At 58.2% G+C, this 23,085-nt stretch overlaps 1 protein-coding gene across 2 annotated transcripts; it reads right to left on the reverse strand.

Moving 5' to 3' along the window:
• Positions 1–461: 461 nt before the first annotated feature.
• Positions 462–21,603, reverse strand: Aspg (asparaginase). Of its 2 annotated transcripts, XM_055592838.1 has the most exons (16): positions 21,501–21,602; positions 21,332–21,415; positions 15,995–16,103; positions 14,996–15,107; positions 13,452–13,577; positions 11,889–11,972; positions 11,051–11,177; positions 7,571–7,683; positions 6,603–6,785; positions 6,376–6,489; positions 5,736–5,858; positions 4,630–4,725; positions 4,264–4,427; positions 2,780–2,866; positions 1,322–1,421; positions 462–1,107 (listed from the first exon to the last, which is right to left on the reverse strand). In XM_055592838.1, the coding sequence occupies exons 2-16, from the start codon at positions 21,411–21,413 to the stop codon at positions 1,024–1,026; spliced, it is 1,704 nt and encodes a 567-aa protein (XP_055448813.1). In that variant the 5' UTR covers positions 21,414–21,415; positions 21,501–21,602; the 3' UTR covers positions 462–1,023. The 2 variants fall into 2 exon arrangements, with proteins under 2 accessions (XP_055448813.1, XP_055448814.1); XM_055592839.1 differs by having other exon boundaries at positions 13,452–13,562; positions 21,332–21,603.
• Between the last annotated feature and the right edge of the window lie 1,482 nt (positions 21,604–23,085).

Here is a 23,085-nt window from a genome sequence, read left to right on the forward strand (position 1 = left end):
AGCCTGCTTCCTCAGCCAAGACCTGCGGCAACCCTCCAGCGTCAGGATGCTCACCCCATCCCAGGCTGGCCTAGCAGGATCCTTGCCTTCCCGTTGGCAGCCCAGGCCACAGAGAATAGCAAGTTGGAAGCTGGAAATGCCCTGTGCTTGGGGACGCCAGGGCCTCCTATCACTGCACTTCAGACCCTGGCTGCCTGGAAGAGGCTACTAAGCCCGAGATGAAAAGAATCAGGACATGTCGCTGCCCCCCCCCCAAAGCTGCCTGAGGGGGTGGGGGTGGGGCAGGACAGCTTGCTCAGGCCCTCCCCGGGTCACCCTAACCTATCACACCTGGCCAGCCTCAGAATGATTGCTTAAGTGGATACCGTCTGCTGTGGAGATGACTCTCTGCCCCACAGCCCGAGGCCTATCCCCACATGCCTACACAGTCACAGCCCACAGACCCATCTGGGCCAAGCAGCCTATGTCCCCACAACAAGTTTATTGACATTCTTCCCGATCAACAGAGACCTCCAGAGCCTGTCCTGCCAACAGGCTGGGAAACAGTTTAGCAGAAGCAGCTGGTTTGCGCCTGAGGGACCTCAAGCAGTAAGGAATCCTCACGCTGCAGGAGGGTTGAGGGCCGAGGAGCACTTCCTGGAAACAGGTCTGCTGAGGCTGTGTAGCGGCCATGTAGGGAAGGTGCACCAGAGGCAGGGCTCCCCCACTCCACCCCAGGGGCCCTGCGTATGGAGTCCAGGCAGTCCCAGTCAGTCTCAAAACACCAAATAATGCAGCAGAGATGGATGTCAGCTGGGAGCAGCCCAAGACTGGCTATGGTGAAAGTCTGAGGAGAGCCTCTCCCACGTGAAGTCCCAGCAGCCACTGTCTCCAGCAGACTGTGCTCCTTCTAGAGGTCCCCAAGAAGGCTCTGGACACCACTTCCTCAGGCTGTCTCCAGAACTGGCTGTGGAACACCAGGTGCCAGGCTCCAGCTGCAGACCAACTGGAGCTCACTGAGTGGACACGGGCCCAGCCCAGGACTTAGTGGGCCTGGGGCTGGGTGCCAACCCTGTCCTTAAAGCTCTGCAGCAGGACCACTATATCTGCATTCCCAGCCGCAGCAGCCTGTAGGGGAGAAAGACCTGTGGAGACTGCCTGGCCTCAGTAGCAGAAGCCCAAATCTCCGCCCCCACCCTGGAGACCGATAGGAGACAGCCTCCTGGGTTGATCCTGAGGAAAGTCCCTAGGAGGGATGGGCATCTCCTGGCCTAGAACTGGGAAGATTAGCTGAGGACCTCCAGCAGGCCTCCAGAAGAGGGTACAGGAGGCAGGCACTCACTACGTGCAGGGCACAACGTCCATCATAGCCCAGCTGTCCCGGGTCAGCCCCAGCCTGCCACCACGCCCGCAGGCCCTCGCTGTCCGCCCTGGATGCCAGCCTGGGGGGAGGGGCACGAAGGGATGCTGTCAGAACCTGCTGGGCTCCTCACCAGTGCCCTGGTTACTCTTACAAGGACAGCCCTAAACAGCTGATCTAGCTGCACCCAGCCCTGGGGCCGGAGTCTAAGCCTGGGGCGGCCTGGAGTCTGGTTTCACCTATGGGGTGTGACTATGACTCAGGTCAAGGGCACGAGCTCGCTCACACACACACACACACACACACACACACACACACCTATGAGTACGCACACACCCACCCACCCCCGGCCAGTTTCATATTTCACAACACAGACTTTGTGTCTGGCCTGTCTCAAGACAGAAGGAAATACCGACGGCCAGTGGCCACAGAAGGGAACCCAGGAAGTGAAGGCTCCACGTTGGCCCCAGACCCCAGTAAGCTGCAGGGGCATTTTTGTTGGAGAAGCAGTGTGTGTGTGTGTGTGTGTGTGTGTGTGTGTGCGTGCGTGTGTGTGTAGTCACTGTGGAGGAAGGTTGGGGTGGACAGCCTTGTCCTTGAATATTAACACCGTCACCCTCTCACGCTCTGTATTTTCACTCTGAGAGCCAGTCCCACCCTGGGTGAGCTGAGGCTAGAAGAGACCCAAATGGCCCTGTGACTCCTCCCTGTGGGAGAAGCCCCCGCCCCAGGTGGCACTGTACGCTGAGCCCTCACAGTTCACCTACCCTGGTTCCCCATCCCTCAGCCCAAGTGGCAGCTCAGGGTAGTCCAGCCTCTTGAAGCAAAATCCTTTCTGGTGGTTGACTCTAGAGCCAGCTTCCCGGGACCTGCATGCTGCCTCAGTTTCCCTGCCTTTCACTGGAGCCATTAGGTCTGCCTGGGTGCAGTCCTGAACCAAGCTACCCCAGGAGACCCTTCAAAGGCAACCAAGGCCAGCCTCCATCCTCCTGGGCCCATCGCCTCTGTGAGCCACCCTTGTCCCTCCATCTTTGGGTGGGGGTGGGAACCAACAAACAGTACTTTTCTCCTGGGATACCGCAGACCAGTGTAGGGGCCTAAGGCTGAGGCCAGTAGACTGAGGCTGTCCCAGGAAATCAGTCTGCAGTTTCAGACACCCTGGGCAGGATGAACACACCACAAACAGCATTCCCATTCCCGGCTGTCACCATGGCCACAGCCCAGATCTGCTCTTCTCTTTCCCTGTCTTTATGCTCCCCCATGCCTACCAATCCCACAACACATACACAGCCCTGCTGTATTGTTCTGTTGGCTATTCCTATAACTAGGTTTGAGGGAGAGCCTTCTGTCAGCCAGGCCAAGGTATGCCACCAGGCTGTGGACCTGACCCTCCCAGCAGCCCCATTGCCTTTCTGGATCCTGAGGCCATGAGTCCATCACCTGCACAGCTCTGTCCCAATGTCCTCCAGCTCCTGGGGAGAGAGGCAAGCCCCAGCGGCCCGCAGCAGCCCAATGACGCCCTGATGCCTGCCACGAAAAAGTGCTGAGCGTCAGTGCAGTCCGGACCCTGACGCCTCATTCCTCCCTGGAGGCAGGGGAAGGGGGGGCAGGATCAGAAAGTACCCACCCAGACACCCATATCCTAGTCCCAGACAAGGGCTGTCCCATGACCCTTTGTAGGGTGCCATCACTCATCCAAGGCTCCTCCACAGGATGTCCAGGTCATAAGGTGCTAGTCAGATGACTGAACGGCTCTCTAAGCAAGCTGCACGCCGCAGGTGGCCTCCTGCCCCAGGTGGGGGTAGCACCCCAGAAGACTGTTTCCTACACTGAGCCAGGCAGTCCCTACTGGGTCACACATCTGAAGTGACCCCTCTGCTAAGGCCCAGGATAGGCTCTGAGGAAGCCGAGTCAGTTGTGTCCCAACTCCACCCTAGGATATAGGGTGAGAACGAGCTATGGCAGACAAACATGAACAGTGGGGTCGAGTTGGGCCCAGAGCCATTTCCTGAGTCAATGTAGCTGAGCCACATCTGGAGGGGGAGCGGCCAAGCAGGGCCAAGGTAGCTCATCCTAGATCTGCTCTGAAAAGAAACCTCTGCCTCGGCACCCCAGGGCGTCTCACCGGCGAGGGGCCAGGACTGGACACTACCATCTGACATCCCGAGCGGCTCACAAGCACCCCACTCCTTAACACCCCTGACACGGTCTGCGGGCGTGTGTCGTGGTGAGAAGCCCAGGGGAAGCTGATGCAGTGGAGATGCCTTGACTGGCTGGTCACACCACGCCACGCCAAGCTGCCTCTGCATTTACTGGCGGTCGGGGTCACCGGAGGACACACCACTGCCCACATGCCCTCTGCGCCCGACGCTGCTCTCGGCTCTAGGAGAGGGACACCAGTTGGGCCACACCCAACTGTAGCCTAGCCTTCCTGCATGAGACCCTCTGGCTGGCAGGCCTGAGGGCACCCACAGGGTCCCATCTTCTTTCTCTCACAGGCTGTTGGGTAATGCCCAAACGCCCACTCTCTTAGCGTCTCCAGGGCAGGGCTTGTTCTGGCAGAGCTGGAGAGGGTGGGATGAAGTGGGCAGTATTCCCAGTCATGCAGGATCATCCTTCCACATGGGGTGAGGGCCAGTTGGGGATCTTCCCCCCAGGACACCTGTGCCTGTCACAGCCCTTCTGCTAGCTCTTTCTCTGCCAGATTTCAGGGCACACGGCTGACTAGGGGTCACCAGGAGCCCCTCATGCTTTTCCAGTGGTGTTTTCCTTTCCTAGTTGCTGCTGGCATCTTCTGAGGTCAGCTCCTCCATGAAGCCCTTTCAGATGGCCCCACAGAAAGAGGCCTTCATCACTGACCCCTGCTCATGAGCCGATCTTTGCTCCCATCAAACGAGTGCCCCCTCTCAGCCTGCCCTTGGTACCTGCCCCTCACAGCCAGCAGCAGCGGGCTCTGGCCATCCTCATTGCGGGCGTTCACATCTGCACCCCTCTGCAGCAGCATGGAGACCACTGCAGCATGACCCCTCCGCGCAGCCACGTGCAGCAGGGTTTGACCGCTGTAGTCCTTCAGGTTCAGGTCTCTGCCCTAGGGTGACACAGGGGCACACAACCTCAAAATAGGGATAGGGAGGGGCGGTGAGCCACACAGAGGACTGGGAAGGATGAAGAGGGGCTGACAGTCACCCGCCCACTTCCAGCCAGGATGCATGCAGTGCCACTATCCAGTGTGGCCCAGGAGGGTCGCAAGTGTCCCGACTGCGAGTTTTTTCCCTCAGCGGGGGCCTCACCAGCTCCAAAAAGGCCTGCAAAGTGTCCAGGGCACCAGCATGAGCTGCAGCCAGGGCCAGGCTGGGCATCAGATCATCCTTTATGGCATCAGCCTCCTAATGGGAGGGCAACAGCAGCATGGGCCCTGCTATGCTTTGAGGAATCTTCACAGGGTAGGAGCAGACATTGCTGGCAGCCCCCAACTGTGAGAGCCCCATCTACCCTCATGGTAGAACAGTAGGGAAGGGCTCTGGTGGGAGCCCCCATGCCCACCCACAAGCCCACCTGCCCACAAAGACCAGACCACCAGGCTACACCTGGCCCCCTCTCTCTGCTGGCAATGGACCTGCCAACGAACCCCAAGATGTTTTGTTTTCTGCCTCCACTGCAGACGGGATGACAGTCACAGTCGTTCCTTGAGAGAGCATGGGAAATGGGGCAGGACCCCCCCCCCTACACACACCAGAAGGGCCTGAGTGCTCAGGGAAGGCATTCCTGGAAGGGCTACTGCCATAGCACTCAGTTGCCCAGGGGCCTTCTAAAGTGCCACTTTGTCCAGCGTCCATGCCGGCCTAATCACCGCTTCCGGCCAGCCTGGGAACATCATCATCATCACACAGCCACCCTAATGACAGGTGCCACCCCCAGCCAGCATGGAGCAATTAGCCAGCTGGCTCACCAGGCAGCTCTGCTAGGGCCACATGCTGGGCCTCAGCTTCCCCACCCCCTCCAGGGTCTGAACACTCAAGTATGGAGGGCAGAGGGACGGACACTCGGAGGTTAAACCACATTCCAAGGTACAGGTGTGTGGTCCGGGACCCTCAGCTCCATCTTGAAGAGACCCCATCAGCCCTGACTACTCAGCAGCCAAGCTGGACGGTGCCCCCACCTTGCTTAGGCTCACCCCAGTCTGGGCCCAAGCCAGCACGGACTCACCCTGAGCACAGCAGCCCCCAACACTTTTATCTCCACACAGCAGATGGGTCCTCCCTCCAAATCCTCACCGCCCACCCACACCTCCTCTCTGGTCCTCCTTCTATGCCAGCACGGCAGTGGTAGTAGATGGATGGCGGGTCCCGCCATCCGACCCGAGAGCGCGTCCAGGCCCACACACTGCAGCCAGTACCTGGCCGTCATCCAGACTGAGGAGCCATTCCACCCTGCAGCCCAGCATGCCATCCTGCAGCAAGGACCGGCGTTCATTCATTGTGGGCAGCGTCATCTCCCCACGAAGATTCTTGGCCAGCAGCTGGGAAAGAAGGACACGGAGGCCGGTGGGCTTAGCACGCCCAGGACCAGGGAGTCCAGACCAGCTGGGAGCACCTGGATGGCAGAGCAGGGAGATGGGCCTGCCCAGGGCTGACACTCCACCATGCGTGCTGCCCATGCAAGGGCTGAGTGTGACCCACAGTCTCCACAGAAGGCTAATGCTGTCCTCCCTCCTACAAGCTCCAGGGCTCCGGGTTTCCTAAGATCTCAGCCAGGTGCTGGCAGCCTATGGGCCTGGAGCCCTGAGTGTCTGAGTCCCACCTGAGGGGAGGGAAGCGGGGCAGGGTGACAGAGGCAATGCAGGAGGGTGCTGAACTGAGAACCAAGGCTCCCCAGAAAAGGATAAGGGTGCACTGAACTGGGTCAGCACTGGCTCTATTGTCCACTTCCAAAACAGAGACACAAATACTCCTTGTGGCCTTCTCAGGAGTCAGCAGGCACGGCTGAGTACACAGAAGGGCTCCAAGTCCCTGCGATGGTCCCAATGGCACACACACCTTCTTCCTGTCATCCAGGCTCAGCCCTGGCTGGCCCAGCACATAGGACAGTTTGGCCAGGGCAGCCTCTGAAGTCATGTCAAAGCCTGAGACAAGGCCAGCTCCTGCCATGGCCTGTGGGAGGGACAGACAAGCCAGAAAAGGTGGCTGGCTCAGGGACTTCCCCAGCAAAGGGGAAGCAGAACCCAGACACACTCCGTCTTCCTGGGCCCATCCTCCACCCCTACCATGCCAGATGCATAGTCCGAAGTCACTGCCCCCTGAAGGCAATGGGTGCAGTTGACAATGATCAAGCCCTGCTCAGTTGCCATCCGCAGCTCCTGCAGGAAGTCTGGCTTGGTGGGCCCATTCCCAGAGCCGAAGGTCTCCATGACCACACCCTTCAGTGGGGGCTGCAGGAAGGTCCGGACCTGTGCAGGTAGGACACAGATTGGGGGAGCGCCAGCTGGCCGGAGCAACAGGGCTTATCCTATGCTTCCCAGTTGTCTGCCTTCCCTCTCAAGGTAGCCTGGTTCTCTTAGCTGTGGGACAGCTAAGCCTGGATATTCTCCTACCCCTCCAGTGTTAGCCTGGAGAAGCCGGGCTTCCGACACTTGGAGGCCCGCAGACGGGGCCCTGCCCAGACTCCCGCAGCCTGGACAGCTGCATTCAAGGACAGAGGACAGCTCTCTTATAACAGATAAGGGAGGCACCACAGCCACGGCAGGACCAGCCGGCTCTGAGTGAGAGGCTGCGGACAGGCGGCAGGGGAGGGCCCACCAAGCTGACGTGAATAGGCAGAGAGAGATGCGGCAGCAGGTGAGGCGAAAGGAGTGCAACAGGCCAGCCTGAGCTACACACTAAGACCCGCCTAAAAAGAAAACAGGACCAGGAGAAGGCAGAGCCCTGGGGCCACTCCCAACCAGCCTCAGAGTGACATGCTCTGTGTGACACCAGATGCTCACAGGCGTCCTCAGGTGTGTACACAAACAAGCCCGCACTCAGCTTAGGTGCTCAGCTTTGTGTCTTAAAGCGGAGCCCAACTGAGAGGGAAAGGCTGCCCATATGGGCATGCTACCTTTCCCCCCCATACTTGTCCAGAGAAGGGCCTGGGACAGAGGGAAGTGAGACCATGGCATCAGAGAGCCCTGTGGGGCATGAGGGCATGGGAGCCGTAGAGAGCAGTGCAGGGCAGCACGTTCTGAGGTTTCCCTACCAGGGAGGCAGGAATCCCAGGGTAGAGGCGCAGAAGGCCCACGTCATGCTCCATGCTGCTGTGAACCACCAGATGGTCCTTCCGGCTGGCCTTCCGCACCAGGTCACAGTTGACTGAGGACAGAGGCCGAGTGTGAAAGCTGCGTAGGCCACGGGCAGCTGAGGTCCCAGCCCACCTCCAGTCTTTCATGCCCACCCTCTTGCCCATCCTCCCCCAGGAACCAAATCCCCGGTCTCCTCAGGCCAGTGCCAGGTTCCACAGCAAGCCCATGTTAGGAGAAAGATTAACAGCCCAGCGGTGGTGACAAGGGTGATGGGGCGGAGGGCTGGGGATCACGGCTGACAGGTGAGGGAGAAGGAAAATTCGAAGCCAAGCCTGACTGAAGGAAAGTGTGTGGGACAGGGACAGCATTGCAGGCAAAGGGACTGGCGGGTGCAAAGGCTAGAGCAGCAGTCTGCTGGTTCCACAGGAGTCCAGGAGCATCATCTGATCAGATGGCCTAGTTTGTTGCCCTCTGGCTGGGTGCTGGGGACCTTCTAAGCCCATTGCCCATCTGGCAAATTAATTGATCTTCTCAACCCACACCTTCAAAGAAAGAAAGCCTCTATCTAATTTATCCCCAAATTCTGGACCTAGCAATGCCCATCATCCCCCCCACACACACCCAGGCTGGGTAGTGGCAGAATCTCAGGCCAGAGGAAGGCAGAGAAGGGTAGGAAATTGGGGTCAGCATTCCTCAAGCAGAGTCATGCCAGGGACCTTGCAGAGGAGAACCTTGTCATCAGACCAAAGGCCACTGTGAGTGAGGTTAATACCCAGGCGCCAACCAAATGGGCAGGGACAGGCATGGTGGGCTATCCGTTGAACTTCATGAATCCTTGGCACCCAGAAGCCTCCAACCCAACAGAGGATGCTGGTGACTTTCCTGTACTAAAAGCCCTAGGGGATCTTCTAGCCCCTCCTGGGAAAACTGAATCCTGGAGGTGGGAATGGTCTCATTTGAGGTGCTATGCTCATAAGCCAGGCACTGAGCCAGGACAGGACCACAGAGCTAGGCACCTCCTCCAAGACTGCCCACCCTGCCATCTTCCTAGCCCTTTGCTGGGCACAGGGGTTATAAACTCAGGAGGTCTGGCTGCTGTGTGTGCCAGCGAAGTCACATGTGATAAGCCACTAGACAATATTGTGGACTCACACTGAAGGGCGAGGCAGGAGAGAAAAAGTGGGGTCCATATCGGCTGCCTACCCCGCCAGCGACGGCATCCATCAGCTGACACAATGGCCCTGTGAGATGTCCTTTAATTTAGAGACGAGCATCTCAGCTGGGCAGACAGATAAGGCTGGGGGGCGGGGGGAAGTTACTGCCACCAGAAGAGTTATGGCTGCAGAAGGGGGCTGCACGGAGACAAAGGACCACTCCATGGTCAACCACCCTCCTGATGAGCCGGGAAGTCTTTCCTTAGAATCTTTCCATCCTCCCCTCGGGCTAAGCCTTTAATGGCCCCTGCTGTGTTCTACTGAGAGGCCTGACCTGGTAGTCTAGTCTACCCTTGGCTTTAGGGTCTAAGGTGGGCCTGCTGCTTCTGGGAAGCAGGTGGCTCCAGGGTACAGGGAAGGGCACCGAGTTCGACGGCTGTGTACCACAGGTATAGCATAAGATCCCAAGCTGTGGAAAAGACCTAGGGGCCCCTTTGCTGCAGAGTGGTTCCCTCCCTCAGTTCCTCTGTTCTGGTGGGCTGGGAGGCCTGCCCTGCAGAGGCAGAGCTGAAGGAAGGAACTAGGAGTAAGGATGGGGGGGGGTAGACCACATAGATACACAGGAATGGGCAGGGCCAGCAAGACCTAGCTGTCCCCAGCGCAGCGTGCCCCTGTGCCAGGGCAGAGCACACTGAGCCACTGTAGTCTGTATCTTGTCCATCACCAAGGATGGTCCCCCAATCCCCGCATCTCCCCGACAGTAAGTGCAGAGCAGTCAGTGGCAGCCTGTGAGAGGCCCGAGTCCCATAGCATCGTCAGGGTTCTGTCCTGTGGGTGGCTGGCAGGAGGCAGGCGCATGCTCTGCAGGAGCCCCACTGCCCCTCCCCAGGGCTCTATCGGCCACACCCTGAGCAGAACCCGTCCTTCTCCACACGAGATGCCAGAACCGGCCGGGCAGCCTGACAACAGCAAGAGGGCGGGTGCAGGTTCCCACACACCCACACAGACAGGATGGTGGATCAGGATACTGGGCCGGGACTCGGGCAAGCCGCAGCTCTGGGCTAGGGAAGCTCTACTGGGCTGGGCTTGCAGCCCAGGTGTCCCAGGGTGGCAGAGACTTTTAGAATCAGGGTGACGGCTTCTCTGCCCACAGGAGAAGCTCCAATCCTGAGCCCAGATAAGGAGTGACTCAGGCTTGGAGAGCTGAGCTTCCCCTCCCTAGGCCACTAGTGCCACCACTCGAGAATAGCTGGACCACCACAAGCGCCGTGTAATGCAGGCTCTTCCAGCGAGGCTTCAACAGGTCCAGGCCCCAGATAACAAGTGGACCTCTGAACACCAGAGTCCCTGGTGTCCGGGCCTGGAGTTTCTCACTGCCTAGAAGATTCTGGGGTGAGTGGCAGGGAAGGGAGGCCCAGGATGAGCTGAGCCCCTGGAGTTCTGCCTAGGAGGGGAAGGGGGTGGTTAGGAAGTAGCCCTGCCTTCTCTGGAGGTTCTACTCCTCCTGAACCTGGAACAGCTTCTGATGCCCAGGAAGACTACCAAGAACAGACACCTGCAGGTCCCAGCAACGCTGTGTCCCACCCACAGGACCTGCTGTGCCCAGGCAGAAGCACGGCGTGGGTGAGGGTTGCCTCCACCCTCCGGAGAGCCACCCTGTCAGACAAGAAGAGCTGCTTTGGCCCTAGAGGAGCAGCCCAACCTAACCACGCCCATGGAAGCCCAGCCCTTCCAGAGCCTTCCCAGGACAGGCCTTAGAATTCCAAAGGTGGAAGGGCAGGGACCAGAACCTGGGCAGCCTCTCAGTTATTAGGCAGTGAGCTGGGCTCAAGGAAGTAGTGAGCAGAGGGCAGTGAGCAGCAGCCAGCACAAGCCTCCTCTGCAGCTGGATAAGGCAGGCCAGAGAAGGACCTGGGGTGACAGTTGTCCTGAGTTCAGAGAGACACAGGCTCTTAGAAGGCTATGTATCCATGGTGAAAAGCTGGGGACCACTAGAGTCAAGGCCTGAGTGGCATTGGAAGCCATCTTACACTTAGGGTAAGGAGTGGCTAAGCCTTTACGAAAGCTCTGGAACCAGGACCCTCAGAAACGCCTACAAGCCATGTTATATGACAAAAAAGCTAGATTCTAAGGACCCATGTATATTGCAGAGCCACGGGCTGCCACAGAGAAGAACTTCTTCAGGGGGGGCGGTCACGTGGTGGGACAGAATCCCCAAGAGCCACCTCCCACCCCACCCCACCCCTCCCCCCAAGCTCCTTTCTCGCTCTCAGGTCCTCTTACTTGTTACATCTGCACCCACCGTGGCCAGAGGGGGCAGGTTGGGGGAGCAGAAGGCTTCAAACCTCTGAGCGTCCACCTTGGTTGTCCGATTGCCCCGAAAGAGCTGGTTCTGGAAGAACAGGCAGACCTGTGGAGAACAAGGCAACAGCTCAGAGCTGGCCTCCTGGCCCCCTCTCCCAAACCCACCATCAATAAGCAAACCTCCAAGGTGAGCAGCAAGCAGGTGATCTTGCTGCCAGTACCACCCAGGGAAGACTGAGGTGCTCTGGGCCCTGAATGCACAGAGGCTGCAGGAGGCCACACAACCAGCTTCTCAGCCGCCGTGGACAAGGAGCCAGTGACGCCAGGACTCCCTTGAGGTGATGGGAGGTTGGGGGACCACCTTTCACCTGCCTGCTGCTCTTCCATAGTTCCCAACCCTAACCTCGCCAATCTCCAGGGAAATGCCACAGACGAAGCGGCTTCCGGCCTTGTCTGTGAAGGACAGGCCTGTCTTGTCTTCCCGTTCTGCCAGGTGACACAAGGAGCCCTTGTGGAGGGACACAGCAGGCTCCAGGCTCAGGGTGGACGCAGCCCATTTTCATGGACTTCTGCATGTGTATATAACACACGTGTGGAATATTTACAACCTGGTGGAGGGGGGCAGCTTTCCTTCCATGGTTTTGTCAACTCCAGGTTTTTCACAGTTGTGTTATTTGTAAAGGTAGGGAACAAATGTTTTCAAGACTGTTCCGACCCCTGGCCCAGGGGTCCCAACGCGTGCCATGACCACAAGGTCCCTGGCATTCACCTGGGTGGCAGCCTCCACCCAGGCCGCTCATGCAGCCGGGCCAGATACCTCAGGGATGATGTATTGGCCTGCCATGAGCAGGGCCCCCAGCAGGTTCTCACGGCCGTCGTTCCACAGCGCATGGATGGGCACCTGGGGAGAGGCCAAAGGGGTGGCTGAGGCCTGGGAACCCAGGACACACCGAACTTCCCGCTCTAGGCAAACCCATCAGAGCCAGCCAGGGAGAGGAGATGAGGCGGGCTTGGGCTGGGGAGTGGCGTCTGGGGGTGCTTAGCCCACTCCCGAGGCTGTCAGCCGTGGACGTTCCTTCTGACAATGTCAACCTGTGCCTGGGCATCTTGACCTCTTCATCTGGTTCCCCCCAAAGCTAAGTAACCAGTAGGCACCCCAGTCCAGTCTTGGCCCCAGCTCACATGGCTGCAGAGTCCAGCCCCTTCACTACTGCAAGAGCTGTGGGCCAGGCAGGGCACGCAGGGTGGCAGCGGGGCGGGCTGCAGTGGGAAGGCCTTTCTGAGGCGGGCGGGGAAGTCTGGCTTGTGCCCCCACACCTAGATATGCCACAGACAGTGCCTAGAGCGGCTGAGCAGTGCCCGAGGGGACACAAGTGGATATGCAGAGGCCAGGGTCTTCAAGAGGATTGCCTGGAGAGTGGTCAGCTGGGAGTGGTCAGCGTGGCGTCTCTGGAGGGAGGCTCCTCCCATGGAGCGTGAGTTTGGGAGAACCTATGGACACTGAGCTTCGGTTTCCCCCGGGAACAATGAGGGCTAGGGGTGATTTGCCACGGGCCTCCCCAGAGTAGGGCTATTGTACCATGTGATTCTCTGGGAAATAGGAGAGGCCGAGCCAGGGCAACTGAGCCGCTACTGCCAACAGTACCGGGCACTCTGGCAAGAGGTTTTCCAATGGGGAACAGCTGAGCCACCACTCTCACCTGGTGGGGTGTCCCCAGGTTGTGCCAAAAGGGACCCAGATGCTGGTAGAGGCCTTGGCCTCTGCCCCAGGGTGAGGGTTGTGAAAGGCTTGGGTAGCAACAGAAACCCCAAGCCAGACTTCACTCAAATAGAGTAGTTTACCACAGAATTCCATTGGCTTTGGTTGGGGGGAGGGTGCACTAGACTAGGGCCAGAGGAGGGAATGCCATATGTGAGGTTTGCTATGGACAACATCAGAGAGAGAGAGAGAGAGAGAGAGAGAGAGAGAGAGAAACACGAGGGGGATGAGGGAGGCTCCCCGGGAACTGTTCTCTGTGCATCTACCATGACGAGCCTTGGTGGTGGCAGTGGCCAGCAGACATGAAGCCCCATAGAGAGAAGAGGAGAGAAAGAAAGCCCTGTGCGGCACAGCTGTAGGGGGCTAGGCTTTGGGTACCCTTAATGGACAGGACTTCCAGGAGCCCGAGGGCCTCCCGCCTCTGGAATCGGTAGGAACTCATGGGGCGGAGAGTGAAATGGCCTGGCATGGCTGCCACTTAAAGTGTCCACACACCCTAACTGGCAGCACACAGCAGGCCTGGTGCCAGAAGCAACTGCCCAGCAAGAAGCCGGCCTGGCCCAGACCTGTGGCCCCCAGAGTTCTCCGAGTCCGAGGACGGAGAGCTGCAGTCCACGGTACCTGGGCTCCGGTGAGGATGACAGGCTTCTGCAGGTTTTCCAGCATGAAGGAAAGCACTGAGGCGGCGAAGGCCATGGTGTCCGTGCCGTGGATGACCACGAAGCCCTGGTACTGTGTGTAATGTCTCTGTTGGAAAGGATGACCTCAGGGCACGCCAGGTCTCTCCACCACAGGCCATGGGAAAGGAGAAGCCTGGGATGCTGGTAGAGGGCTTGGCCTAGCACCGGTCCATCCCCCTCTGCAGGCCCCCTCTGGAAGGCCAGCCTCTGCCTGGAGACCCACTTGTAGCTTGCTTCAAAGAATGAGGGAATGTGGGTTCCAGGGACTCTACAGAGTGCTAGGAACAGCTCCCCAGACCTCCAGCTGGTGCCTCTCAGCTGCCAAGTGGCCACGGTGGACACTCTAACCATCACTTCCTGGTGGCAGGCTGGCCAAAGTTATGGCTGCCAAGACAAGAGATGGGAGGCCTAAGAAGCTCTGCGGGTGTCAGAACCTCCTGACCCATCGAAAGACCAAAGGAGCTAGGCAGTCTCGTGGAGCCGTGTGCCCTCTGCTGGCCAGATGAGGTACAGCTGCTTAGCTTCCCTGTTACGAAGAGCACCAGGCAGGGCCCTGAAAAAGCCTTCATGAGGCTAAGATGTGGCCTACCCTTCTTAATGACAGAGTAATGCCATCTGAACCTAGCCTAGAGACCCTTCCTCACAAGTGAGGAAGACTTCCCTGGGCCACCACAACATAGCCTGAGAGTGCCCACTAATGGCCAGGCTCCTGAACCGGGCAGCTCAGAGTTGGCAGTAGGGGCCTCTGGACCCTATCCAGGGTGGCAGAGGCTTCTTAAGGAGGCAAGTAAGAAGAACTGTGGCTGGGCCTGCTCCTGGGAGCTCTGTCTGGGATCATGGGAGAAGAGGAAAGCTGAAGGAGATGGCTCCACGGTAAAACAGCCCTTGATACTACAACTACCAGTACCAAACACTGCAACGGAGATTTGGGTGCAGAATCTACTGAGAGGCACCTCTAAGATTGGGATTTGGAGGGGTGGGTCAGACCCACAAAGTTAGTCAGCCCCCACCCACATATCCCACCAAAGTGCTAACTGGATCAGGCCAACTGTCTGAGCAACCAGTGTCTACCCGTGTGACAGAAAGGGCCTCAGACTGTGCGCAGTGTCAGGGGCCCGGGACCCAGCCTTTTCCTGAGGCTGTCATGTAGGTTACTGCCAGGTCCCAGGTAGACAATGGCTACCACAAGCCCATAGTTATTCCCTTGCCCAGTGGTCTGCAGGAGCCCTGCCCTGCCCTCCAGTACCACCCACATCCAGCCCCTTCTGCACCTTGCCCTTCCCATACCCCAGTTCCTCCTATACTGCTGGCTCTCCACATCCAGCCCCTTCCACAACACCTCCCTCAGGATCTGCCGCCCACGCCATAGTCCCACCTTCCAGGCCGCCCCATCCTTCTGCCCCCGCCCCCCACTCCACAGCCCCGCCCATGGCTCGTAGCCCTGTCAGGCCCACATTCTGCCCTGCCCACACTCCCACCCTCTACCTCTATGGTTTGGGCAATCTGAACCCATTCAGTGATGGTCATGTCACTGGAGTCGAAGAGTGGCTGGCACTCCAGCACCGTGTAGATGATCCTCTGGTCAGGGCTGGCCAGGCTGCAGGAGGCAGAATCTGTCTCCCATTCTGCCTTTTTCCTGATCCAAAGCCCCCACCTCCATTGCCCTCTCCAGCTAGGGTGTGGGCGGGACTGCGGCATCTTAGGAGGGGCTGTGGGGGGGGGGGCTGTGGTGCAGGTGGGGCTTTATGTGGCATCCTGGGTGGGACTGGGGTGTGGGCGGGGCTGTGGCATCCTGGGAGCTGCTGTGGTGTGGGTAGGGTTGTGGCACCTAGGGCAGGGCTGGGATGTGGGCGGAACAGTGGCACCTAGGAAGGGGTTGGGATGCTGGCATCTTGGGAAGTGGGATGTGGGTGGGGCTGCGCCTAGCAGGGGCTCCGATGGGAAAGGGGCTGTGTGGTAAGCGTGGGTGGCTAGTCCAGCCCCGCTTCCACCTGGAATTCCAGGATTAGAGACTGCATGCATCATCAAGAGGCAGACCAGCTGGCCTTAAGCACGTCACTCCCTACACCAACTCAGAGAGAGGTGAAGACCAGCTCAGGTGGAGCAGGAATCTACCTCACTCGGCCACCAAGGGCACAGGGCAGCTGGGACAGGGAGGATGCACGAGACCGGCCTCTCTTGATAGGCTTAGTACCTAAACAGGGGTGTCCTCAGCCTGCTTGCTGCAGGCTTCTTCTACTCCCGCCCTTTCGGGCTCAGGAGCTTCGGGGGAGGAGAGGAGGAAAAGTCCCCAGCATGCTGCAGTGCGCATGCCTACCTCCAGGAGAAGGTGAAGGCCCACGCCCATGAACTCAAGAGGTGTCAAGAGATGCCTCGTGCAAATGGCTCACATGGAGGTCCCAGGACACGGGAGGCTGCACCCTCCCGCTCTCTCGACCCCAGGAGAGCTGCACATCACCAGAGCCTGGAAGAGTATGTACTCACGGCAGCGCCATTGTATCCTCGGGCAGGTGGTGGGCCCGGGCATATTCTTCATCATGGAACATGTGAAGAGTCCTCAGGACGGCTGCCAGGCCTCTCCCAGGCACCAGCACTGCAGGCAGAGTCCAAGCGAAGTGTGGGTGTCAGACCAGGGCCGTAGCAAACTCCCCCAGGCAAACACCCTTCCCTGCTTCCTGGGTGCCCAGCTCTGGACTCGGGCAGGGACCAGGCTTCAGCTGGGCCAGACAAGACTCTTACAGATGTCACAGGCCAAGGGCTGAGCCACAGCTGCCACTAAGACCCCTGGGAACGTAGGCAACAGTTTCATCGCTTGGGCATCTTCCTCTGGAGCTGACTCCTGAGTGAATCCTAATCTTAAACCTAGCCGGTCCCAGAAGCTCCCAACACCTGTTCTGCCTCTGCTTGTATCAAATGTGTCTGGACACCCCATCAAAAGGGGTCCGTGGGGCCAGGTCCTCTCCGGCTTCGACTCAGTGAGTGCATGTACAGTCACAGCTCTACCCTCACGTGCCTCTGCGCATTGCTGGCACTGCCCACCCCACCCCGTTTCCTTCCTAGTGGGTACTTCAAGGTTCAGTCTCTGAAGCTGAGGTCATGCTGCCCTTCCATGAGCTGCCTGACCAGCTCAAATACTCCCAGAGGGAGTACAACTTCTCCAAGTCCAGCTCAGGCCCCCTGTCTCTGTCCCCAAACAGTAGGGCCAAACACACAAGTTCCCCAACCTAGCCTGCAGCATTAGGATCTGAGGATCCTGGGTCTAGGGGAACAGTGTGCTCCCTGCTCCCAGGACACCCTAAAGGGCACCAGAGTCTGGCAAAGGCTCCCAGAAACCAGGACTGAAGTCACAGCCATTGCCCTCTGTTAGCTCTGTGACCTTGCGCAGATTACTGTAACCTACTCAGACACAGAGCCTCCCCACAAGCCTGGTGCCTGGGCACAGCAGTGAAGACAAAAAGGTCCCCAAGAGAGGTGCCTGAGCAGTGGCGTGTCAGTCCCAGGTGCCACCTGGTCACAGCCCAAGCTCTGCTGGCTGGACCCCATCCTGTCGCTGCATCACTGTTCCCAGGACCACGGTCCTCCCACAGCCTGGTCATGTCTCAGCACTGGACAGGCACGCTGCACCTGCTGCCTGGCTGCTGCCTGGGGTCTGCAGCCAAGCCCCTACTACGGGGATCAGCCTCACTTGCTGCAGGGACCCTGGTCCACCAGGCTCATTCCCAACCACTACCCCAGACCCCATCTTCAAGGCCAGGCCCCCTCTGCCTCCTCTCTGAGCACATCTGCCGTCCCTTTGCCGTGAGACCCCGTGCTTACAGGTGCTGCTGGGGGGACATGGGCAACTCTGGGGGCGCTGGGGAGGAGCCCCTATCTCTGGCTAGGAGAGTGGGCCTAGCAGGCTTTCCTTTCCCACACCACACACCACGCCTGAACCAAGCTGCCAGTAACTTACCCAGAACGTGTAGCTGACGCCGAGGGGCACCAAGGTGAGGGCTTGGCCCTGCAGCACCCCCTGAAGCAGCCTGCAGACCTGATGGCCTCAGAGAAATACCTGCCTCAGACCAGGTTTGACACATGCCTCAGCCTGACACCACCAGCCATGGTAAACATAGAGCCTACCACCGACCGGGGCCTACCTTCCCTGGGTATACTCTTGGCGACCTTTAAATCCTATTTCTTGGCGTGAGTCTAAGGACAGAGCCACCTGAGCTCTGCAGCCAGCCCTCCCCTGCCAGCCCCTCCTGTGGTAACATCACTCCCGTCTCCCCTATCCAGCTAGCCTGCAGCTCTGGCTTCCAGCCCCTTGCTGCTGCTGGCTAGATCTAGTTCCTGAGAACATGGTCCCAAGTAAAGCACAGATCAGTTGTGCTTCTTTGCCTCGCAGTTGCAGGTCAGGAGCCCTGCAGAATCCGGAGCCGACGAGGCTGTTCCCCACCACTGCCACGCCCCCAGGTTCACTGGGCATCCCCCTATCTCTACACACCCCCTGGCTTGGCACAGAGTCCCTTAAACTTCTTGGCTGTAGTTTGCTGCTGCTGTTGTCTGCTGCTGTGGCTGTATCTTACAGAATGTTTTATAAGACAGAGCTCAGAAAACAGATGAACCCTGTGTCAGCCCCATGGGTCTCCAGAGCCACCCTCATTGTGACGGGGACATCAGCCTCCACATTCAGGAGCCACCCAAGTCACCCAAAATCCTAGTCCAGGAACCTGTGGCATTTGTCTTTTGTGACAAGTTTCTGGAGGATGATTGCATCAGATAGCCAGGGAGGGAGAGAAGACGCTGGATTGCCGGGCGGCTCTAAAGGCCATCACCTGTGGGTGGCACACATAGAGAGGAGGCCGTCCAACAGAGGTGCTGTCTCATTACAGGCAGGAGGAATATGGCCTCACACCAAGGACCCTGGCAACCAGCAGAAGTTGGAGGAGGCAGGGAGACTTCTCCTCTGTTAAGGCCTTCAGACTTTAAACTGTGCCCCCAGAAAGAGGGGCGGATCCCCAAGGCTTTCAATGCAGAATTGCTGGCAACCTCAAGACACTGAGATCGCCACTCAGTGCCACCATGGACAGCAGGTGGTACTGGAATGCCACAGACACTCGGCAGTTCAGCTCGAGGGAAGGGGAAGGGGGGGGCGCTTAGGCCATTATGGACGTGTTTGTATCAGGCAAGGCTCTTCTGTCTACAGCTGGACTATTGCCTCTGACCATGGACAATGGCCCCTGGGGACACACGGCACCCTGTGGTGGGGTAATCATGGGCTGGACTGAGAGGGTACAGGCCCTGGGAGCCCCACCCTGAAGGTGGGCACCTGGGAAGCATTAAAACCGGACAAAAGAAAGCTAAACTCTCCTATGATTTTCTTTCTGGGGAGAAACTAAAAATCTTGTTATCCTGAGACAAGACCTCAGAAACAGAGTGTGACAGAAACAGCCAAGGAGGGCAGGAGCTGGGCTGCCAGAAAGACCATGTTTCCGGGCTCCATGACAGTGTTTCAAGTTAGAGTTTGTTGTGATTTCCTTCAGTGTTCCAACACTGGCTTTCATTCCCAGTTCTGAATTTGTAAGCTGCATTATTTTCCCAAAGAGGTCATAACCCTGGAATGCTGAGCCTCCCCCCCCCCCAACACACACACACACCTGGGACCTCCTGGTGGCCTGTACACCTGCCACACTGAACACCATTCTACCTGCCCGGACTCTACAGCTGGGGCCAACTGTGACCACCGGGCAGAGGGCAAGCCTTGGCTACCCTGCGCAGATGTTTAACTCCCCTGTGGTGGGCAGCAGGCGAGAGGTACCCTAGCTAGCACAGGAAGCCCTTGGGTGCCCAGGTGCCACTGAACACATGGCCACAGGCTTGCGGTCACTGGACACACGGTTTTTGACTTGTGACATCTCCACAGCACCCTGAAAGGGTGGTAGAGAGCTAGCCACACGGTGTTGGGCACTGTTTACCAGCAGACACAGGAGCTGCTCTAACAGCATCAAAATAAACAGCTTCTCTGTTGCGGAAGCTGCCACTCCCACCGGGGGCCAGGACTCACATAAGCAGGGCCAAGCTGGTTAATCATTCATGCCAGTGGGGCCATCGAGGGCAGGAAGGGCATGCAGCCCACAGTTCAGCAACCCCCACAGCAGGGCACACAGAGGCCTGAACCCCAAGTTCCAGGCTTACGTTTTACCCAGCTCCCCTTGCCTTGGGTTTTGCCTCATTCCTGGAAACCCGTTTCCTTTATAGAAAGCCAGGGTGCCCATTCACACCTGTGTATCTGAACCAGGAACACACCCGAGGCAGGCCCAAGGCTCCAAGGCATAGCACTGGCTGCTCATTCATGCAGTCAGATCCCCCTCTGGGGGCATCAAAGTCCAGACCTCTTTTCTAGTTCCCCCTTGTCCCCTGATGACTAAGCCCAAGGCTCCCTGAAGTTGTTCTAAAGAGGGAAAGGGTCAGTAGCTGCAAGCCTTGGAGAGTCCCTTGAAGGCTGTGTGGTCCCATGAAGACCTGGGATGGGTTTGGCCCAGGGAGCAGAGCCCTCAGATAGTGCCCTGGGTGCTGCCTGCCCTTCCACCAGGGTCTGAAGACTGCTGCCTCCTTGAGCTCTTCAGGGGAGTGTCTGCCACCCTGAGGAAGGGGCTTCTAAAGCAGGGCAGATGCCTGCTGGTCTCCACCTCTTCCCAGGGCTTGCTCACCCCAGAGCATGGAGCAAGCGCCTAAGGGTCCTGGATGACCTCTACCCATCTGAAAACCCACATCCCACTGTACCTAGGTATTGGGCATCAAAGTATTTTCCTTTCCTGACCCATCCCGCCCTTGCAGCCTCTTAGAGAATCGTAACACATAGGGGAACATCCAGGGGGGAGGGGGCACAGTGTCGCCACAGGTGGGACTGTGGTCAGAGTCCATTTGTCCCCAAGCTTGTGTTCAAAAAGACTGAAACTGCCCGTGTGTCAAGCCTAGAGGGGCTCTAAGCAATAAGCAGGGGCCAGTCCCTGCTCTGGGCAGTTCTGAAGCCTCCCCATTAAGCCAAGCCAAGTGCTGGCTCCTCTCTCCTTCCCTCCACACGGCTGCTCCTGGTCTGGCCACACTTCCTCCTCAGTCCTCCAGCCACTCCTTTCTCAAAGGCACCCTCTCTGAGCAGCCCCAACTCAGCCCAACACCGTACATTCTACCCTGGGGCCCACTGGAAGTAACTGACCCTCTAGGGTTCAGCTCCCTGATGGGTGTCATTGCTTTGTCCATCACTCTGGTAAGGGCCAAGCAAATTGGCCATGGCCTCACATGCTAGTGGGGTGTCCTCAAGGACGTCCACCCAGGGGACCCAACCCAAGGCAGCAGGATGTGGCAGAGGACAGTCTTCCTAACCCTGGTGCCCAACCTCCTTGAAGACAGCCCAGCTTGGCCCTTAGCTTGGGAGAGAGAGCTAAGGGTTCTCTGCAGGGAGAGAGCAGGCAAGCAGCTCTGCCCGATGCTGTGCTAGTCTCTCCCGAAAAGGAAGCAAGCACACCCTAAGGGCTTTCAAAGGCTTGAGGGTGTGGAATGTTCTAAGCGTCCTTCCAGGCGCCCTGGGCACAGAGCAGAGCATTCGTCTCAGTTCCCTCCTCTGTCCTTGTGTCCCGTGGCTTCAGGGCCATTTCAGGGCAGGAAGAGCCATCCATGCCCCTCACCCCTTCCAGGGGGCCCAAGCTTCCGACTCCCAGCCACTGGAGCTGCCTACCGGAGGAGAAGGAGGGGTCCAGTCTCCCCTTGCAAGATAGAGCCCTAGAGTTCCCAGTGGCCCGGCCCAGAGGCCCTTCTATCTAGGGCTTTGGAACACTGACTCACCTCCGCCCTCACTCCGCATGCCAATGGTGCCGCCGGTGTAGATGGCCAGCAGCTTCCGTACAGGTCCAGTAGCACGCGCCATGCCTGGGACAGAGGTCTTCTCAGTGGGGACAGAGCCAAAGGGAAAGCAAGACCGGGAAGCCGGTGGGGCCTGCAGGGTGGGGCTTACTGGAGGCTGGGGCTCCTTTGGTTAGTGAGAGCTGAAAATCCGAGGTAGGCTGGTTTTAGGGGTTGGGGAGGAGTCGCCTTCAAAGTACAGAGCGGGACACTTGCCGACCGCAGGGAGGAGGTCTGCCCGGATAGGGCTGAGCCCATGGTGGGTGGGGCCTCACGAAAGGGGCGGGTTTTCTGGGTTTGCCTTACTTAACTCAGAGGCCAAGGACCTCTGAATACCCAGTCAGGGTCACTCTCCTATCCCAGCAGGCCCTGCAACTCTGGGGTCCCAGCATTGCATTCTAGACCCTCTACACACAGTCCTTGAGTTTCTCAGGGCCAGGCTGAGCTAGCGAGTTTTCCAGGAGACTGGCACTCACTTGTGATCTAGAGGTACCAGGAGGCAGGGAGCTCCCAAGAGCCTGATGCAAACAGCCTCCCCTACTATGCTCCTGAACTTGGAGCAGACCCAACCTGTCAGAGGGAAGTGAGCACCACCCCCAGGAATGTCCCCTCCAGACCGCCTTAGGCAAAGGTGAGGCTATCTCAGACCTTGGGCTGTGTTCTCCTGCCTATGACCACTTGCTGGGAGCTCAGAGGTCCAGAGGTTGAGAGTTCAAGATCCATGTCTGGCTTGGAACAGGCTGTCACTGCTGATCTCCCAGCTCAGAAGTTAGGGCCACACAGGCTCCAGGGTGACTCAACGGTCACAGCTGACACAGCTGTTCTGCTCTCGTTTCTCTGTGTCCATTTGCTGATGAGGCATTCTCTGGCTTGGTCACACGTCTTTAAGTTCCTGTTCTGGACACACAACTCTTGTCCTTCTTGAGTTTGCCTTCAAGTGACAAGACAGCAATGGATAAAATGCTACAGTGGGGGCAGTGGCAGCTGTAAATAAGAGTATGCAAGGAAGATGGTAATGTTTCCACGAGTGGCCAAGGTCTCCATGAAGAGTCAGGGCAGAACACAGCAGAGAACAAAGGTACCAGGCAGTGGGAGCAGGTACCGATGGCTAAGGCTAGAAAAACATTGGCTGGTTTTGTCACCTTGACACAAGCTAGAGCCATTTGGGAAGAGGGTTGAGCAAACTTGGGCAGTTAATGACCCTGTGTTAGTTAATTCTCTGTCACTGTGAAAAACACTCAAGGAAGTCACCTTAAGGAGGAGGTGTTTGTCTGGGCTCACGGTTTCCAAGGGCTGAGTCAGTGCTCAACGAGCTGTTACTTCTAGGCCTGTGATAAGGCCAAACACCACAACAAGGAACATTATGGGTGCAAGTTGCTCTAATCCTGCCAGCCCAGGAGGGGAGAGGCCCGGGGGCACTGGGGCACAGCAGAAGTGTGTGTGTTTTATTTTTGTCTTCTGTAGTACTAGGAAACATGCTATGTACACACTAACTACGCTCTCTACCACAGAGCCACACCTGTACCCCACCCCTTCTCCCGAACCCATCTAGCTGTGAACTCACAAATGGAGTCATTGATTCTACAGATCAGTGTCCTCAGGACCCAGTCGCCTCTCAAATGCCCACCTCTGAACACTTGCATTGCAGACTCAGCTCTCGGCCCTGCCCACCTCACTCTGCTCTGTCCCGCCCGCTT

The sequence above is a fragment of the Psammomys obesus genome, unplaced genomic scaffold (genome assembly GCF_907164565.1).
Source record: "Psammomys obesus unplaced genomic scaffold, mPsaObe1.curated_primary_1811, whole genome shotgun sequence".
Classification (NCBI taxonomy): Eukaryota; Metazoa; Chordata; class Mammalia; order Rodentia; family Muridae; genus Psammomys; species Psammomys obesus.

Coding starts and splice junctions, on each gene's coding strand:
- Aspg (XM_055592838.1), bottom strand. CDS start 21,413: ATGGCGCGTGCTACTGGACCTGTACGGAAGCTGCTGGCCATCTACACC. Junction 4,428..4,629: donor TGCAGGCCTTTTTGGAGCTG/GTGAGGCCCCCG, acceptor GTGTCACCCTAG/GGCAGAGACCTGAACCTGAA. Junction 1,422..2,779: donor ATTGGGACAGAGCTGTGCAG/GTGATGGACTCA, acceptor CCCTCCCCCCAG/GCTGGCATCCAGGGCGGACA.